The sequence below is a fragment of the Dama dama genome, chromosome 6 (assembly GCF_033118175.1).
Source record: "Dama dama isolate Ldn47 chromosome 6, ASM3311817v1, whole genome shotgun sequence".
NCBI lineage: Eukaryota > Metazoa > Chordata > Mammalia > Artiodactyla > Cervidae > Dama > Dama dama.
The window spans coordinates 30,884,131-30,901,396 of NC_083686.1; the positions used below are offsets into that span (position 1 = coordinate 30,884,131).

Genomic DNA, 17,266 nt, shown 5'->3' on the forward strand with positions numbered 1-17,266 from the left:
ATTTAGAGCAGAGCTAATGCCTATCCTTTTAAAATTCTTTCAGAAAATTGCAGAGAAATGAACACTTCCAAACTCTTCCTACAAGGTCACCATCACCCTGATACCAAAACCAGACAAAGACAACACAAAAAAGAAAATTACAGGCCAATATCACTGATGAACATAGATGTAAAACTTCTCAACAAAATTTTAGCAAACAGAATTCAGCAACATATCAAAAGACTCATACACCATGATCAAATTGTGTTTATTCCAGGGATGCAAGGATTCTTCTATATATGCAAATCAATCAATGTGATATACCATATTAACAAATTGAAAGATAAAAATCATAATACAATCTCAATAGATGCAGAAAAAGCCTTTGACAAAATTCAGCACCCATTTATGATTAAAACTCTTCAAGAAATGGGCATAGAAGGAACCAATCTCAACAAATAAAGGCCATATATGATAAGCCTACAGCAAACTTTATTCTCAATGGTGAAAAACTAAAAGCATTCCCCCTAAGATCAGAAAAAAGACAAGGGTGTTCACTTTTGCCACTATTATTCAACATAGTTCTGGAAGTCCTAGCTACAGCAATCAGAGAAGAAAAATAAATAAAAGGAATCCAGATCAGAAAAGAAGTAAAGCTCTCACTGTTTGCAGATGACATGATACTGTACATAGACAACACTAAAGACAGTATCAGAAAATTACTAGAGCTAATCAGTGAATTTAACAGTGTTGCAGGATACAAAATCAATGCACAGAAATCACTTGCATTTCCATATACTAACAATGAAAAACCAGAAAGAGAAATTAAGGAATCAATCCCATTCACCATTGCAACAAAAAGAATTAAATATCTTGGAATAAACTTACCTAAGGAGACAAAAAAACTGTACACAGAAAATTATAAGACACTAATGAAAGAAATCAAAGATGACATAAACAGATGGAAGGATATTCCCTGTTTCTGGGTAGGAAGAATCAATATTGTGAAAATGACTATACTACCAAATACAGCCTACAGATTCAATGCAATTCCTATCAAATTACCAATGGAATTTTTCACAGAACAAGAACAAAAAATTTCACAATTCATATGCAAACACAAAAGACCCTGAATAGCCAAAGCAGTCTTGAGAAAGAAAAATGGAGCTGGAGGACTCAACCTTCCTGACTTCAGATTATATTGCAAAGCTACAGTCATCAAGACAGTATGGTACTGTCACAAAAACAGAAGTATAGACCAATGGAATAAGATAGAAAGCCCAGAAATAAACCCATGCACCTATGGGTACCTTATTTTTGACAAAGGAGGCAAGAATATACAATGGGGCAAAGACAGGCTCTCCAGTAAATGGTGCTGGGAAAACTAGACAGGTACATATAAAAGAATGCAATTAGAATACTTCCTAACACCATACACGAAGCTAAACTCAAAATGGATTAAAGACCTAAAAATGTAAGACCAGAAACTATAAAACTCTTAGAGGAAAACATAGGCAGAACACTTGATGATGTAAATCAAAGCAGATCCTCTATGACCCACCTCCTAGAGTACTGGAAATAAAAATAAAAGTAAACAAATGGGACCTGATTAAACTTAAAAGCCTTTGCACAGCAAAGGAAACTATAAGCAAGGTGAAAGATAACCCTCAGAGCTGGAGAAAATAATAGCAAATGAAAAAACTAACAAAGGATTAATTTCCAAAATATATAAGCAGCTCATACAACTCAATACCAGAAAAGCACACAACCCAATCAAAAAGTGGGAAAAAGACCTAAACAGAAATTTCTCCAAAGAAGACATACAGATGGCTAACAAACTCATGAAAGGATGCTCAATAACACTCATTATTAGATAAATACAAATCAAAACTATAATGAGATATCACTTCACACTGGTCAGAAAGGCCATCATCAAGAAGTCTACAAACAATAAATGCTGGAGAAAGTGTGGAGAAAAGGGAATGCTCTTGCACTGTTGGTGAGAATGTAAATTGATACAGCCACTATGGAAGACGGTATGGAGATTCCTTAAAAAACTAGGAATAAAACCACCATATGACCCAGCCGTCCTGCTCCTAGGCATATACCCTGAGAAAACCAAAATTGAAAGAGACTCATGTATCCCATTGGTCATAGCAGCACTATTCACAATAGCTAAAACATGGAAGCAACCTAGATGTCCATCAACAGATGAATGGGTAAAGAAATTGTGGTACATATACACAATGGAACATTATTACTCAGCCATAAAAAGTCAGTTCTAATGAGTTGGATGAACCTAGAACCTATTATACAGACTGAAGTAAGTCAAAAAGAGAAAGATAAATATCATATTCTAACACATATATACTGAATCTAGAAAAATGGTACTGAGGAGTTTATTTACAGGACAACAATGGAGAAACAGACATAGAGAACAGACTTATGGACACTGGGGAGAGGGGAGGAGAGGGTGAGATGTATGGAAAGAGTAACATGGAAACTTACATCACCATATGTAAAATAGATAGCCAACGGGAATTTGTCGCATGGCTCAGGAAACTCAAACAGGGGCTCTGTGTCAAACTGGAGGGGTGGGGTGGGTAAGGAGGGAGGTTCAAAAGGGAGGGGATGTATGTATACCTATGGCTGACTCTGGAGAAGGAAATGGCAACCCACTCCAGTATCCTTGCCTGGAAAATCTCATGAATAGAGGAGCCTAGTGGGCTGCAGTCCTTGGGGTTGTAAAGAGTCAGGCACGACTGAGTGACTAACACTTTTACGGCTGACTCATGTTGAGGTTTGACAGAAAACAACAAAATTAAGTAAAGAAATTATCCTTCAATAAAAAGTAAATTAAAAAAAAGAAAAGTTGTTAAAAATACTCCCTCATTCCTTAACAGACTTTATTTTCTACAGTAATTTTATTTTTAAAGAATTTTAGATTGAAAGCAAAATTGAAAGGAAGTTAGAGATTTTCCATGTTATCTCTTGTACCTGCATATCCGAAGACTTCTTATTATCAGTAACTTATGTCCTCTCTATTTTGTCAGTCTTGGTAGATATTTATCAATTTTGTTGATTTTTTTTAAGAAAGATCCAACTTTTTCTTTTCTATTAATTTTCTTAATATTTCGCTGTTTTTAATTTCATGGGTTTCAAATCTGTTGTTTTACATGCCTACTGTATGTTACTTTTTTTCTTAAATAAAATATCATGCATTTGATTTTCTTCATCCTCCCCTTACAGATCATTTATCTGGCTCGAAATGCCAAGGATGTTGCTGTCTCATTTTACCACTTTGACTTAATGAATAATTTGCAGCCTCTTCCTGGAACCTGGGGAGAATATCTAGAGAAATTCTTGACTGGAAACGGTAGGATGGCCTGAGCTAAAAATTAATGTCATTAAAAAATATTTTTAATAATATTAACCATTACAAGTATGAATTTCCCTTTCAAAACACTTCTTTTTCCAAATCAGTAACAAGTATATTAAAAAATCATTTCAAATTAAATCAAATACATTTAATATTTTGCTATGACATTCAATATATAACCTGGTATTAAATATCAGCTTAATGAAAATATTCTCAAACCTCCTTTCAGTCGCTAAAACCCATTCTAAGTTCCTACTCACAACATAAATTTATTTGCCCAAATCATTAGTTAGATCTTTTATACATACATTTACAGTAGTTAGATAAATAAGTGATATGAGTACTTCATAAAAGAATAGTTTTCTTCTGCATGTGGCCAAGTGTAATCTATTGAAGGTCAATGTATTTCCATTTGAAATGTTTCTTTTGTAATTAATATATTTAAAAATCTGAAATTTGTGCATCTATAAGTAGCTGATTATATATACTTGTTCACATAGACTTTATAGTTTCAGTTCCTTTATTACTAAATTCCACAAAATATTTGTATAATTTGACTTATTTTTCACAAACAAATCTTTAATTTGATAAATATTTATGGAAATAAGCTGTTTTTCTGGTTTTAGTGGCCTATGGTTCCTGGTTTAATCATGTTAAAAGTTGGTGGAAGAAAAAGGAAGAACACCCAATACTTTTCTTATTCTATGAAGATATGAAAGAGGTAAAATAGTAGAAATACATTGTAGATAATTCCTCAACTACAATGTATTTCCTCAACTACATCCTGGAGCAAAAGGATTAATCTATGGAGTTCAAATGATATAACTGCTTTGCCTATTTTCCATGTCTGTTTACCCAGATCTTGCTAAGATCTTCAATGAATCTGTGAAATCAGTGACATTTTTATCCTCTTATCCTTTTTAATCATTGTGTTTCTCTTGAGCACCTTTCTTTTCAAATTTGTCTCCTTCATTTAATGGGTTATCATTCTGTTTGTCATGGTTTTCCTGTGAATCTCTATCATTTAGTCATCTTTTTTTAAAACTCTTTATTATGGATTGATGATCATATCTATGCCCACTGTTGCCAAAACTATGTGCTAATGACCCACCAAAAACTCCATTTTAACTTCTAACCTGAATTCAGATCCTTGTTTTTCTTAAAATGACCCTCAAATTTAACATGCTGGAAATTAAACTCATCTTGCTTCTCTCTCTCTCCAATAGGTAATCCTTTTCTTTTATCCTGTCTTTTGGTTAATGATGTTTGGTTGTTCATTCAGTGTTGAAAGTTTGAAAGTAAATTGTCCTCATTGACTTTCATGCAGTGAATATGGTTCCATTTTCTCCTGAACATCCCATTGGTTCACATGCCTTACCTATTATATCTTAAGTGTGCTCCTCTCTTTTACATTCTTCCTATTAGTTCAGGTATTCATAAAGATTTTTCTAGTCTCCCACATGAACTAGTATTAGCCTAAAGACTATTGCAAAATTCCAGGCCTATCCTCAGGCTATTTTATTTCATTAGGAAATACACACATGCACACACACACACACACACACACACACACACACATGTGGAAACCAAGCTTATCTAGTTGTAAAAGCCTGAACATGCAAATAAGGATATCTTGTAGAATTTCAGATTCTTGATGGAAAGTATATCTATCTTTCTTGTAACTGCATCCACAGTACTTACAACACCTAGCACATATATAGGTGCTCATGGCCACTTATTGTATGCATAAGTGATTGCTTGAATGAATGAATGAGCAGTGATTACAAACATTTGTGTGTGTGTGCGTGTGTGTGTGTGTTAGTTGCTTAGTCGTGTCCAACTCTCTGCAACCCCATAGCCTGTAGGCCGCCAGGCCGCTCTGTCCACGGGATTCTCCAGGCAAGAACACTGGAGTGGGTTGCCATTTGCTTCTCCAAAAAGAACTATAGAAAGAAAGAAAGTGAAGTCGCTTAGTCGAGTCTGACACTTTGCGACCCCATGGACTGTAGCCTACCATCCATGGAATTTTCCAGGCAAGAGTACTGGAGTGGGTTGCCATTTCCTTCTCCTTACAAACATCTGAGTAACGTCAATAAAGAACCTGCCTGCAATGCGGGAGACTCTGGTTTAGTCCTTGGATTGGGAAGATCCCCTGGAGAAGGGAATGGCAACCCACCCCGGTATTCTTGCCTGGAAAATTGCACGGACAGAGGGGACTGGTGGGCTACAGTCCATGGGGTCGCAAAGAGTTGGACAGGACTGAGTGAGGAACACTTTCACTTTTTTTGTTTTGATCCTACTCAGCACAGAAACCTTACCTTATGTAAACTCTCTTTTGTTGCATGTATTTCTGAGAAACTCTCAGGGCATTTCTCATGTCTTATCAGTAAGAGTCCTTTTCTACTCTGCCCAGGCTCCCACTCTCTATCACACTTACTTGTAGCTCATAGAGAATCTGTGATCTAAACATTACTATTGCCACTTTATGACAATTTGCTGGCAACACAATAGACAACTGTAAAATTAGAGTGGTTTTAGGAAACCAAACTGTAAAATTAGAGTGGTTTTAGGAAACCGCTTTTAAAAAGTGGTGCTCCCCGTTGAGTGTTTGGTTAATCAGAATTAAGTTATAAGTTCTTCATAAGACAGAAAGCTGTCCTGTGCCAACTATTTCTTTTTACTTCCTGGAGACCAAAGTAAAACTTATTCACTTTATGAAGAAAGCAAATTTAACTTCTGGATGTAGTTCTTTTTCTCCATAGGATAAACAAAATAATACATTTCCTAGGCTGAGCTGGTATCCAAAATCTGAGTCAGACATCACGCTGCTCCCCACATGACACACTTGTGTCAAATATTTCTCTCCTTATTCATTGAAAATGCCTTTTTCAGATCAATTTATGCATATTGATTTACAGTCTGGCCTAAAAAAAATCAGTTCTATAAGAATATCCTGATATTTTGAATCCCACTCAAACTTACTATACATTAAACTTATTAGACAATATTTTTTCCTATCACAGTTATATTTTAGACAATGTTATAGAAATGGTTTTCATATAAAAATAATAATAGGGCAAAAGTATAAGTATAGATCAAGAATAAAATTCAGAGAGAAGCCTAGTAATTTACATCAGGTTTATGAATTCATCAATTCTCAAACTCTCAATCAATGAGGTGAAAAAGAAGTAGAAGCCAGCACTCTCTGCTTTCACTTCTACTTGTCTATAAATTAGCATCATCACTGATACTTTGACAGTGGCCAAATTATTCTTCAAACACTATATTTGTTTGCCTGTCCATATGTTTTTTCTGTTTTCACTACTAACTTTTCTCTTAGTCTTTTCTCCACTATCATCATTTCTGACATTTAAGTCATGTTAACCCCTGGCACCCCATTAATACCATCTCAGGGTTCTCTCATCAAGGTCTGGTACATAAAATATTGTCAGAACTTCCATTATAGGAAACTCTTTACCAAAACATACACATGCAAACACTTTCAACACTCAACACACACAGAGTTAATAAGACACATTATTAAAGAGTTGTGCCCCTACTACATAACAGATACCATCCAAATCCTTCAGCAGGACATCCAATGATGTTCTAAATTTTATCCCAATTCATCTTTCCTTCCTCATAGCTTCTCTCACTCCTATGAACAACTCAACCCTAACTCCAACCACTTGTCTTTTTTCTCACTTGAACACAGTGAGTTGATGCTTCCAAGAGTTATATTTTCTTTACTGGAAATTTATTGTCCAACTGCTCAGGAGACTGCATCTTGGTAAACTCTGACACATCTTTCTAAATTAAGCTTAGATATTAATCCCTTCAAAATCTTTCTAGACCTATCTACATAGGTTTTTGCTTAGCTCCCTAAAAAGTTACAGATATTAAGTTAGTGCCATTAGGATTTGAAAAAATTATTTATTTCTCAGATTTTTTTCTTCTTATTCTCAATGACTAATGAGTAATTTGGGTCTTGCTATCTTTACAACTTCACTGGAATTTGTTTTTAATAATTTACATCCAAGCAAGATTTCATCAGTGTTTATAACTTTAAAAATATCTGCAGTTTCCCCTGAATTTATTACAGTATTTTTATTAAATATTATTATTATAAACAAGAAACCAATTTGGAGGAGTAACAGAAAAATAAAGTCAGAATAAAGATACTGGGTCCCTAAAACATTCAGTTTTCAAATTTAACTGCAAATTGAGCTTAAAATTTTTGCTACAATTTGTTTTACTAAATGCTATTAATAATTATGTTAACGTTTATTATTACTGTACTTTGAATGAAAAATAAGACTTAGAATAAGCAAATAGTTCCACTCTACCTTTACTAAACATGAATTATTGATCTTTTTTCATTTTCATGATTTTTTTTCACACTATTTTAATGATTTATTGTTTACCATTTTCTTGGGTGTATCTCTACCCTGTTGATAGAATCCAAAGCAAGAAATCAAGAAGGTTGTTCGATTTCTAGAGAAAAACCTGGATGATGAGATCTTGGATAAGATAATCCATCACACATCATTTGAAATGATGAAGGACAACCCTCTAGTGAATTATACACATCTGCCAAGTGAAGTGATGGACCACAGCAAGTCCTCATTTATGCGCAAAGGTTACTATTTTCTGAGTTTATTTTTCCTTTTTGCTTTCTTATGAATTGCTCTGAAATGACGGTTAGCTTTGTAATCTCTACCAAATTACTTAGCCAGTTTGGGACTCAATTTTTTCATCTGTAAAATAAGGACACTAAAAATACCTACCATAAAAGTTGCTGAGTTAGATTAGAAATTATTAAGGAAAATAATGCATGTAGACCTGTTATTGGAATACCTTGAGTACCTAATAATCTTTCTCTCTTTCTTTACGACCCTGCAAAAAGGGAGTGATTTTGTCACTTCTGATGTGAGTCATTCTGTATTTTTTTATTCTTAAAACTTAAATCTTTGTTTAAATTGGCATAGGCCTCCTCCTCCTTCCCAGTAATAAATTGATGTCAGTCAGTGTAGTACCATCTCTATAGACTCATTATCATTAGAAAGCAGTGGTCATTTTGTTAGGAAGGATCCACAAAGAGAAAGGACATGTGGGAAGTTTTTGTTCCCTAAAAATACTATCTGAATTATGTTAATGGTAAACCTGGAATCTAAAGTTAACTTAAGATAACAATAGAGAAATATGACATTCACTGTCAAAATACAGCTCTATTTCAATAAGTCAAGTATTATAAATTGTGGGTTATGATATGTGGTTTGGGTCAAAAATGTGTTATTATCTTAAATGTGAGAATTTATCCACCTAGTCATGTCACCCTATCTTTTCAATATTCTTTACTGAACTGGAGAGAAAGATAAAATTTCAGTTGGTGTGCCTGAAAGTAAACATAACCTGGGATATGAACATGTGGATTAAGACCCTCAATTCTGAAAGTATTATATGATTACAGATTTTTCTAACACATTTTTCTCTGCACCTTAGTGTATACCTAGTGTTTTCAAATTAAGTTTTTTTTTTTTTTAATTTTCAAAGCAGTACTTAAAAATTAAGCTCTAGTATAAGAGGTCAAGGCTAATTTTTCATTGTAAATAGTGCATTACAAGTTTGAACAAAGAAGACTGATACAACACAGCACACAGCAACACACACACGTTTTCCTGGTGGAAGAAACAGAGAAAAAGAAAAACAAAACCAAAAACCTTATTAATTAAACAAGGCAAATTTTCATTATACCAGATCATTGAATGTAACTTCCAAGAGAGCATTTTCCCAGTCATGAAAATTGATGCCATTGGATGATATCTCATTAGGGTATAGAAATAACCTCAGTATCTGGATTCCACGGTTTCTACAACTTCAAAGGAAGAGAGTACATAAGAAAGACACTCTTTCCACCCCCCTGGGAGTAGTGAAGGACACAGCTTTTGTGGTCAGATTGCTCTGGGGTTTATCCAGTCTGTGCCATTCCCTGAATCTTTGACGTTGCATACACTAATAAATCTGCCAAAGTTCTGGTTACATCACTGATAAAATGGAGAAAAGAATAACATCTGAAGCACAAGCTTTGGGGGAGGATTTTCATAGAAGATATGTAAGCTTGCATTGTATTTTTTTATGACCAAAAATTATATACACAAAAGTAGGAAGTCATATTATCTTGCAGTTTAGTATGTTCTTATCTAATATAACATCTATTCATTTATTTATTCATGCATTCAATAATACTTAAAAGATATCTTTTATTTGTTAGTTAATATTTAAGAAAAGGTCTTCATGAACAACTATATGCAGACCATATTCTCTAGAATGTAAATAACACATATATGCTCAAGAAGCTCACATTGTAATGCAAGAGAATGGGTATTGGAAAATTCTCAAAAGTGAAGTATGAACAAAGGGCTAAGAACAGTTTTGAAGGATTCCACTCTGGGTAATCAAGGTCATAGTTTGGTCACACAATATTAATGACGATAGGGAGATGATAAAGTCCAATGTTTATGCTTATGTCCCAAACTGCAACAAAACAGAAAATCTTCGGATTTGGCCAGAATTTATTTTATCAAAAATTTTTTATGCTTCCTCACTCTTGTGAAGCAAATGTGTTTGTGTATATAATATTTATACTCAAAATAGATTATAGAAGATTATTAGAATGCTTTATATATGACTCTTTATTGTTTAAATCTACACTTCCTCTTTTCAATGACAACTTTAGAGGTGTACTATCCCAAATATGAACTACCTTCACATACATTCCAAAGAACTATCAACATCTGGTGAAAATAGAATAAAGTGTAGTAACCAGGGAAACAATCTTGTGTATGGGGATGTCTCTTGTTAAAAATGATTTAAAATCTTCATGAAGCCATCATGGTTTAATAAGACTTGCAATTCAATATGATTGTATTTATTCATTTTTAAATTTTACTTATTTTTGGTTGCACTGGGTCCTCATTGCTGCACATGGGTTTTCTCCAGTTTTGGCAACTGGGGGCTACTCTCCAGCTGCGCAGTACAGGCTTCTCTTTGCGGTGGCTCCTTTTGTGCAGATGAGAGGCTCTAGGGCATGTGGGCTCAGTAGCTGTGGCATCCAGGCTCAGTAGTTGCAGCTCATGGGCTCTAGAGCATGAACTCAGTAGTTATGGTGCATGGGCTTGGTTGCCCCATGGCATGTGGGATCTTCCTGGATGAGGGACAGAACCCATGTCCCCTTAATTGGCAGGCAGATTCTTAACGACTGGACCACCAGGGAAGTTCAATTTAATGTTAAATAAATTGGAAAAGTAATGTTTTCCTCCAAACACATCAGCAGTACATTAAAAATATATTTCTCAAGTAAATAGTTTTAAGCATCCAAGAATAAAAGATTAAATGGAAATATATATCCCAACAGTTTCACTTCTATAAAAATTGTTCAGTGATTCTATATGTTTGATTTTAATGCTATTCTTCTCCTCTAAAATTAAAATAAGATGTATCTAGTGAGTTCAGGGAACACAAGAATCATCCAAATATCCTAACATCCTCATTTATTATTTCTGGGAAATTATATTTATCAACTTTCTGTTTCACGGTTTGATTGTACTCATGACCAGTTCTTTGTACAGTTTCCAAAAGCAACTCATGAAATACTATAAAATATTCCCTGATCATTGATTCAGTGACCAGTGGTAACCCCATCATCTGGGACAATTAGAAACACTAAAATAATCTCTTCAGGAAATTATTGTACAGCTGCAAATTTAGACAAGAAAACGAACCCTTTTTATAATGTTTCTTTAAACCAGAGTCTGTTTAATTATGAACATGTCAAAGTGTTAGTCACTCAATTGTGTCCAACTCTTTGTGACTCCATGGACTGTAGTCCACCTCTGTTCATGGAATTCTCCAGGCAAGAATACTGGAGTGGGTAGCCATTCCCACTCCAGGGGATCTTCCTGACCCAGGGATCAAACCTGGGTCTCCTGCATTGCAGGCAGATTGTTTACCATCTGAGTCACCAGTGAAGACTATTGTTTATTTATATATAGATGGAGGTAATTACCAATAGAAGAAGAAATTAATTTTAAGGTATTAAAATACAAGGAAAGGCTTCCTTTAAACTCTTTCAGTCTTTTCTTTTGCTATACAATGGTTTTTCCTTCATAAAAAAATATTTTATTCATTCACATGTTTTCTTATTTGTAATTTTTAGGGATTGCAGGTGACTGGAAGAATTATTTCACAGTGGCCCAAAATGAGAAATTTGATGCCATTTATAAGAAGGAAATGTCTGAGACTGAACTTCAGTTCCGTACAGAGATTTAAGGAACCTAAACTGAAAATCTGAAGAAGTCTGATCTGCAGTTTGGTGAAATAAGGACAGCTAGGATTTAATTTGGGCAATTGAATGGTTTTATAAAGGAAAAAAAAAATGTGCTTCTAAGCTTTGGTTTTTCAATGTGGTTAATCAGGTCCTCACTCACTCTGAGAGAGTCCCTAAAATAAGAACAAACTGTTACCTTTTCATAAACTCTTCCTGCCTTTTCCTTGTGGTTTAAAATTAAGTTCTACTCCCTACTAACATGGCTCAAGAAATGCTGCTTTAACACTGGTACTATGTTTCCTAGCTCTGCCCCAGTTTCCCTTTCCTGAAAATTTGACCCAGGACACTTTGTGCCTTTACTGTCTGTCTTCGGGATTTCAAGTTGTTCCGTGAGTCATAGCTCATCCGGCCTTGCCTCTCTTGCAATTATATGATTCATGTCTCAGATAGTATGGTTCAGGTTTTGGAAATGTTGTTTCTATACCTGATTTCTGTTTATCCAAATTTCTAAATTCTGAGTATGTAATTTTCAAGTCTCCAAAGATGAAAGATCATCATTAGTCTCCCTACGGCTATTCCTTGGGAATAGGAGCTCCGCTCTGAGCACCTAAGCTGAGGGCTGGAACCTACTTCCTATGGAGAGTTCTTCCAGAATTCAACAGCTTCCTATGATTTCCTGAGAATTTCCTATTGCCATGATATGGTTACATTTGGGAGCATCTTGGTTTCTTCATCTTGTATCTGAACAGATGCGAATCCCTTAATAATACTTTCAATATTTCAGATATAATCATATCTACCATTAAAACTTTCCCCATCTGGTGCCTACAAGAGATTCTCTAGGCTGAATGTCCACCACACCTTCCCAACCCAATGTCTTTTCCACCCATTTTTCTACTCTTAGGTCTATCTGTTGGTCTCTTTGATGGATTTTTCCTTGGAATATAAGTCTTTTAGTAAATATGTGTAAGTTTTAAGGTCAACTTTTACAAGAGATGTCTCATTACAAGAGATCTCTTACATCTAAGAGATATATTAGCATTCTTTTATTTTTAATTGAACATAGCTGATTTACAATATTATGTTAGTTTCAGATATATAGCATTGTGAGTCAATTTTTTATAGACTGTACCCCATTTAAAGCTATTGCAAAATAAAGACTATCTCTCTCTGTGCTGCACAATACAACCTTGTTGCTTATTTATTTTACACATTGTAGTTTGTATAGTTTAAATACATACCACTATTTTGTCTGTCCATACTTCTCTCTCCTGGTAACCACTAGTTTGTTCTCTATATCTCTGAATCTGTTTCTGTTATGTTATAGTCTTTTGTTTTACTTTATAGATTCCACTCATGAGGGATGACATAGAGTATGTGTCTTTCTCTGTCTAACTCATTTCACTAAGCATAATGCTCTCTAAGTGTATTTACACTGTTGCAAATGTCAGAATTTCATTGCTTCTATGACTCAGTACTATTCCATTGCTTCTACTACTTTGTACTACGTAGTACGACTGAGGCATACGACTCAGTACTAATAAACATGGAATATTTATCCATTCATCATCTTATTTACACACTCATCAGTGGAAGAACACAGGTTGTGTCCACATCTCACGTATTATAAACGCTGCTACAAACATTGGGGTGCATGTATCTTTCAAATTAGTGCTTTTGTTTTCTTTGGATTTATACCCAACAGTGGGATTCCTGGATCACATGGGCCTTCTATCTTTAGTTTTTTGAGGAAACTCTATACTGTTTTCCACAGAGTCTATGCCAGTTTATTTTCCCACCAAAAGTGTACACTAAGGTTTCCTTTTCTCCTCATACTCATCAAAACTTGTTATTTCTAGTCTTTTGAGTGATAGCCTTTCTGATAAGTGTGAGATATCTTCTTGTGTTTTTTGTTTCTGATGATTAGCAATGTTGAACTTAAAAAAAAATCTTTTTATTATTTATTTATTTGTTATTTTTTAAAATTTTGGCTGCTCTGGGTTTTAAATCTTGATTGTTGTGCTTGGTTGTGCTTTTTGTTACAGCATACAGACAGCATACAACTTTCTCTAGTTGTGGTGAATAACTTGTATTAGAAAGCAGATTTTTTTGCCCCTGGACTACCAAGGACATACCTGTTGAGCTTTTTCTTTTTCTTTTCCTGTTGGAACTCAATATATCTTTTTTGGAAAAATGTCTATTCAGGTCTTCTGCCATTTTTGATTCAGTTCTTCTTCTTCTTCTTTTTTTTTTTTTTGGATACTGAGTTGTATCTGTGTGTATATTTTGGATATTAATCCCTTATTGGTCATATAATTTGGAAATGTTTTCTCCCATCCTCCCAGTAGGTTGTCTTTTCATTTTATCTATGATTTCCTGTGCTGTACAAAAATTTTTTAAGTTTAATTAGGTCCCATTTACTTATTTTTATTTCTTTTGTCTTAGGAGACAGAACCAAACATATCAGTATATATATAACTTCTATGGATTCTGTCAGTGTTTTGCCTGTATTTTCTTCTAAGAGTTTTATGGTTTCAGGTCTTACATTTAAGTCTTTGGAAGAAAATCACAGTCTGTAGCTCACACTTAATAAGCAGGAAGTAACACTTTATTTACCTAAAAGTGAAGTATTTACAGAAATTAAAATCTATCTATGTGAGGGGTTTTTAAATTCTCAATCACTTATTAACTGAATGATTTATTCAAATCATTAAGGACTCCTATTATACTTTTGGTTATGTCACTAATACTATATTTCCTTGCTCAAATTGTTCCAGTTTGTTTGTTGGGAGCTCTTTTAGTTGGTTTCAGAATACTTTTGACATATTCCCATTATTGTAGAGTTTTTTTAATTCACTTATTTGTTTTGAGCATTTTATTAATGTCTGGCACTGTGAAATGCTCCAGGCTCATCTTGTATATTCTGCGTCTTAGTTGTAGAATCAACCATTTCTCTAAGAAGCTCTAGTTCCCTTTTTTGGAGAATTAATAAAAATCAAGCTTTTGGTTCTAGATGTGTTTATTATTTCTCTGTTGTCATTGATCCTAAGCCCTCTTAGCTAACAGAACAAAGAGTTTGATGTGTGTATACTGTGTATATTTATAAATGGTTCTATAGGTAGCTATCTGTATCATTATTAAGTAAAACAGAGTTCACACTGATGTCTCCAACAAGTAATCCTTTAGGGATCATAATTATTATTATATATTATATTTTATTGCAATTTTTATTGATCATTTATTTAAAAAAATTATATTGAAGTATAGTTGATTATGGAGAAGGAAATGGCAACCCACTCCAGTATTCTTGCCTGGGAAATTCCATTAACAGAGGAGTCTGGCAGGCTACAGTCCATGGGAGTTGCAAAGGAGTTGGACATGACTAAGTGACTAAACAGGAGCAATAACATAGTTGATTCACAAAGTTGTATTAGTTTCAGGCGTACAGCAAATTGAATCAGTTATACATACATATGTATACTTTTAAAAATTCTTTTTCCATTTAGGTTATTATAGAAAACTGAGTAGAATTCCTTATACTATACAGTAGATTCTTGTTGGTTATCTATTTTAAGTTTAGCAGTGTGTACATTTATTAAGTGTCAGACAATCTTGTAGAAGTATTAATATACTCATTTTGAGAGGAAGACACTGAAACTTTGAACTAAAATTCAAAGCTATGTTTGCTTGACTCTAAACGTCATTCTTAATCACTATATGATACTACATAGAATTGCATAAAAATAATCTTCAGATATTACATGCTTAACTACCTCTCAAAATATTCTCATAAATATAATTAGATAATGATGCCCAAGCTGACAATATAAAGGTTCCATGCTTCATCCAGTCTCAGAATCCAGCCGTTGAAGGGACACTGACTGCAAACCTATAAGGTTAGATTTGTGAATGTTTTTCCTCTATAAGCTATGTCATAATTGGTACTTGTTTGTTGTTTAAATAAAGATCCAGTAGCTTTTTTCAAGCTCATCTAGCTTAATGTACATTTCAAATAATAAAATTAAAAACAATGTCGTGGGTAAAATGCATACAGTCTAAATAAATGAGTAGTAGGTTTTGTAATGTTGCCTATTCGTAAGGTGAGGTCTGACTGCGCTCTGTTCTGTCCTTTCCTACACAGAAAGGAAGAGAACAAGCTGTCATAAATCTTATGCAGAAACTTCCCGTGCAACTTGAATGAACATGAGAGGAAAAGGAGCAGAAAGAACAAAATATTTCCTCACGGCTTGTATCTTCTGTACCTCCTCCCTTCTGCTGCTGCTAGTGGTACAAGCACCAAAATTCCTGAACTTATTCGAATTATTTGTAAAGAAAGGAAAGTTCTCAGGGTTCTCCCTGGAGATTTTGATAAGATAGGCTGGACAAGGCCCCAGATTATGCAGTCTTCATAAATATCAAAGGAGATTTAATGGCTGTATTATCTATTATATTTTCATGTGATAAAGATTAGCTAGCTTTCTTTTTCAAGTAAGATAAATTAGATGGCTAGGTAAATAGGTAATGACATTCCTTTTGTACTGATTAAATTCATACTTGAAAATGCAAAAAATAAATAAATAAAACTTAAACTCAGGGGTAAAATATAATTTGAAAAGAGGAAGGAAGTTAATCGAATTATACAACTCAGCACTGGGCCTTTAGCCAAATGTGCACTGTGTTTCAAAATAAAAGAAATGGATAACTTTTCAAGTACAGTTTGCTCAATGTGTGAACTATTCACTAACGTACACAATTGAGGTAGATTTAGTTCCACTGAGAACATTTTTGCTTATTTCCTGGATAATTATTCCTTACATTGTGTAAGATCTAAACTTCTAAAAGATTAGTATGTGTGAAAACTGTACTCTCATTGTTTTGCCTGAATTGTTCTTATTGGCGTGCTTGGGGTTCTTAGACTTAAAGCACATTGGGCCTCATTAGGAAAGTAAACCAGAAAAAATAAAAAAAATATATAGCAACTAGATAAAAAGTAAAATCTTTTCATAGCAGCCTCTTGGTCAAGGCATAGTATTTGAGTGGTCCAAAAAACCTATCACAATATCTGAATTTTCCACCATCATTGCAGTTTAACTATTCTGTATAACAGACACACAGATACATTAAGTATTGAGATAAGTCTTCAAAGTAAACATATCTGGGTAACCACATCCATATCCCAAGACACAGAATAATATCAATGCAAAAGCTCTCCTCTCCCATGTACTCTCTTACCATTAATATTTCCCACAATGAAAACCACAATTCTGATTTATAAAATTAAAGATTTGATTTCTGTTTTTTGATATTCCAATTAATGGACTGATGCAGACAGAGTCTTTAACTTTCTTTTTTACTCAACATTATAATTGGGAGATTTACCCATGTTGCATCAGTTCATGTTTTTATCTCTATATAGTGTTCCTTAGTGGAAATATACCAACATTTATTTGCTGTTGATGGGTATTTGAAGGGTTTCCTATTTGGTTTTTAACAAATATTTCTGCTATGAACAATCTTGGTCATATTTTTGGTAAGTATAAATAAATATTTTCAATGCATTTTCCTTGAGTTCAACCTAAGGA

At 34.0% G+C, this 17,266-nt stretch overlaps 1 protein-coding gene across 2 annotated transcripts in view; it reads left to right on the forward strand.

Annotated features, from left to right (window-relative positions):
- Positions 1-16,394, forward strand: part of SULT1B1 (sulfotransferase family 1B member 1) — a 37,847-nt gene extending 21,453 nt beyond the window's left edge. For both annotated transcript variants that reach the window (XM_061145838.1, XM_061145839.1), the window contains 5 exons: positions 3,229-3,355; positions 3,985-4,079; positions 7,817-7,997; positions 11,574-15,580; positions 15,826-16,394. In XM_061145838.1, coding sequence (XP_061001821.1) covers positions 3,229-3,355; positions 3,985-4,079; positions 7,817-7,997; positions 11,574-11,686 — 516 coding nt within the window. In that variant the 3' untranslated portion in view covers positions 11,687-15,580; positions 15,826-16,394. The remainder of the gene's footprint in view (positions 1-3,228; positions 3,356-3,984; positions 4,080-7,816; positions 7,998-11,573; positions 15,581-15,825) is intronic.
- Positions 16,395-17,266: the final 872 nt, after the last annotated feature.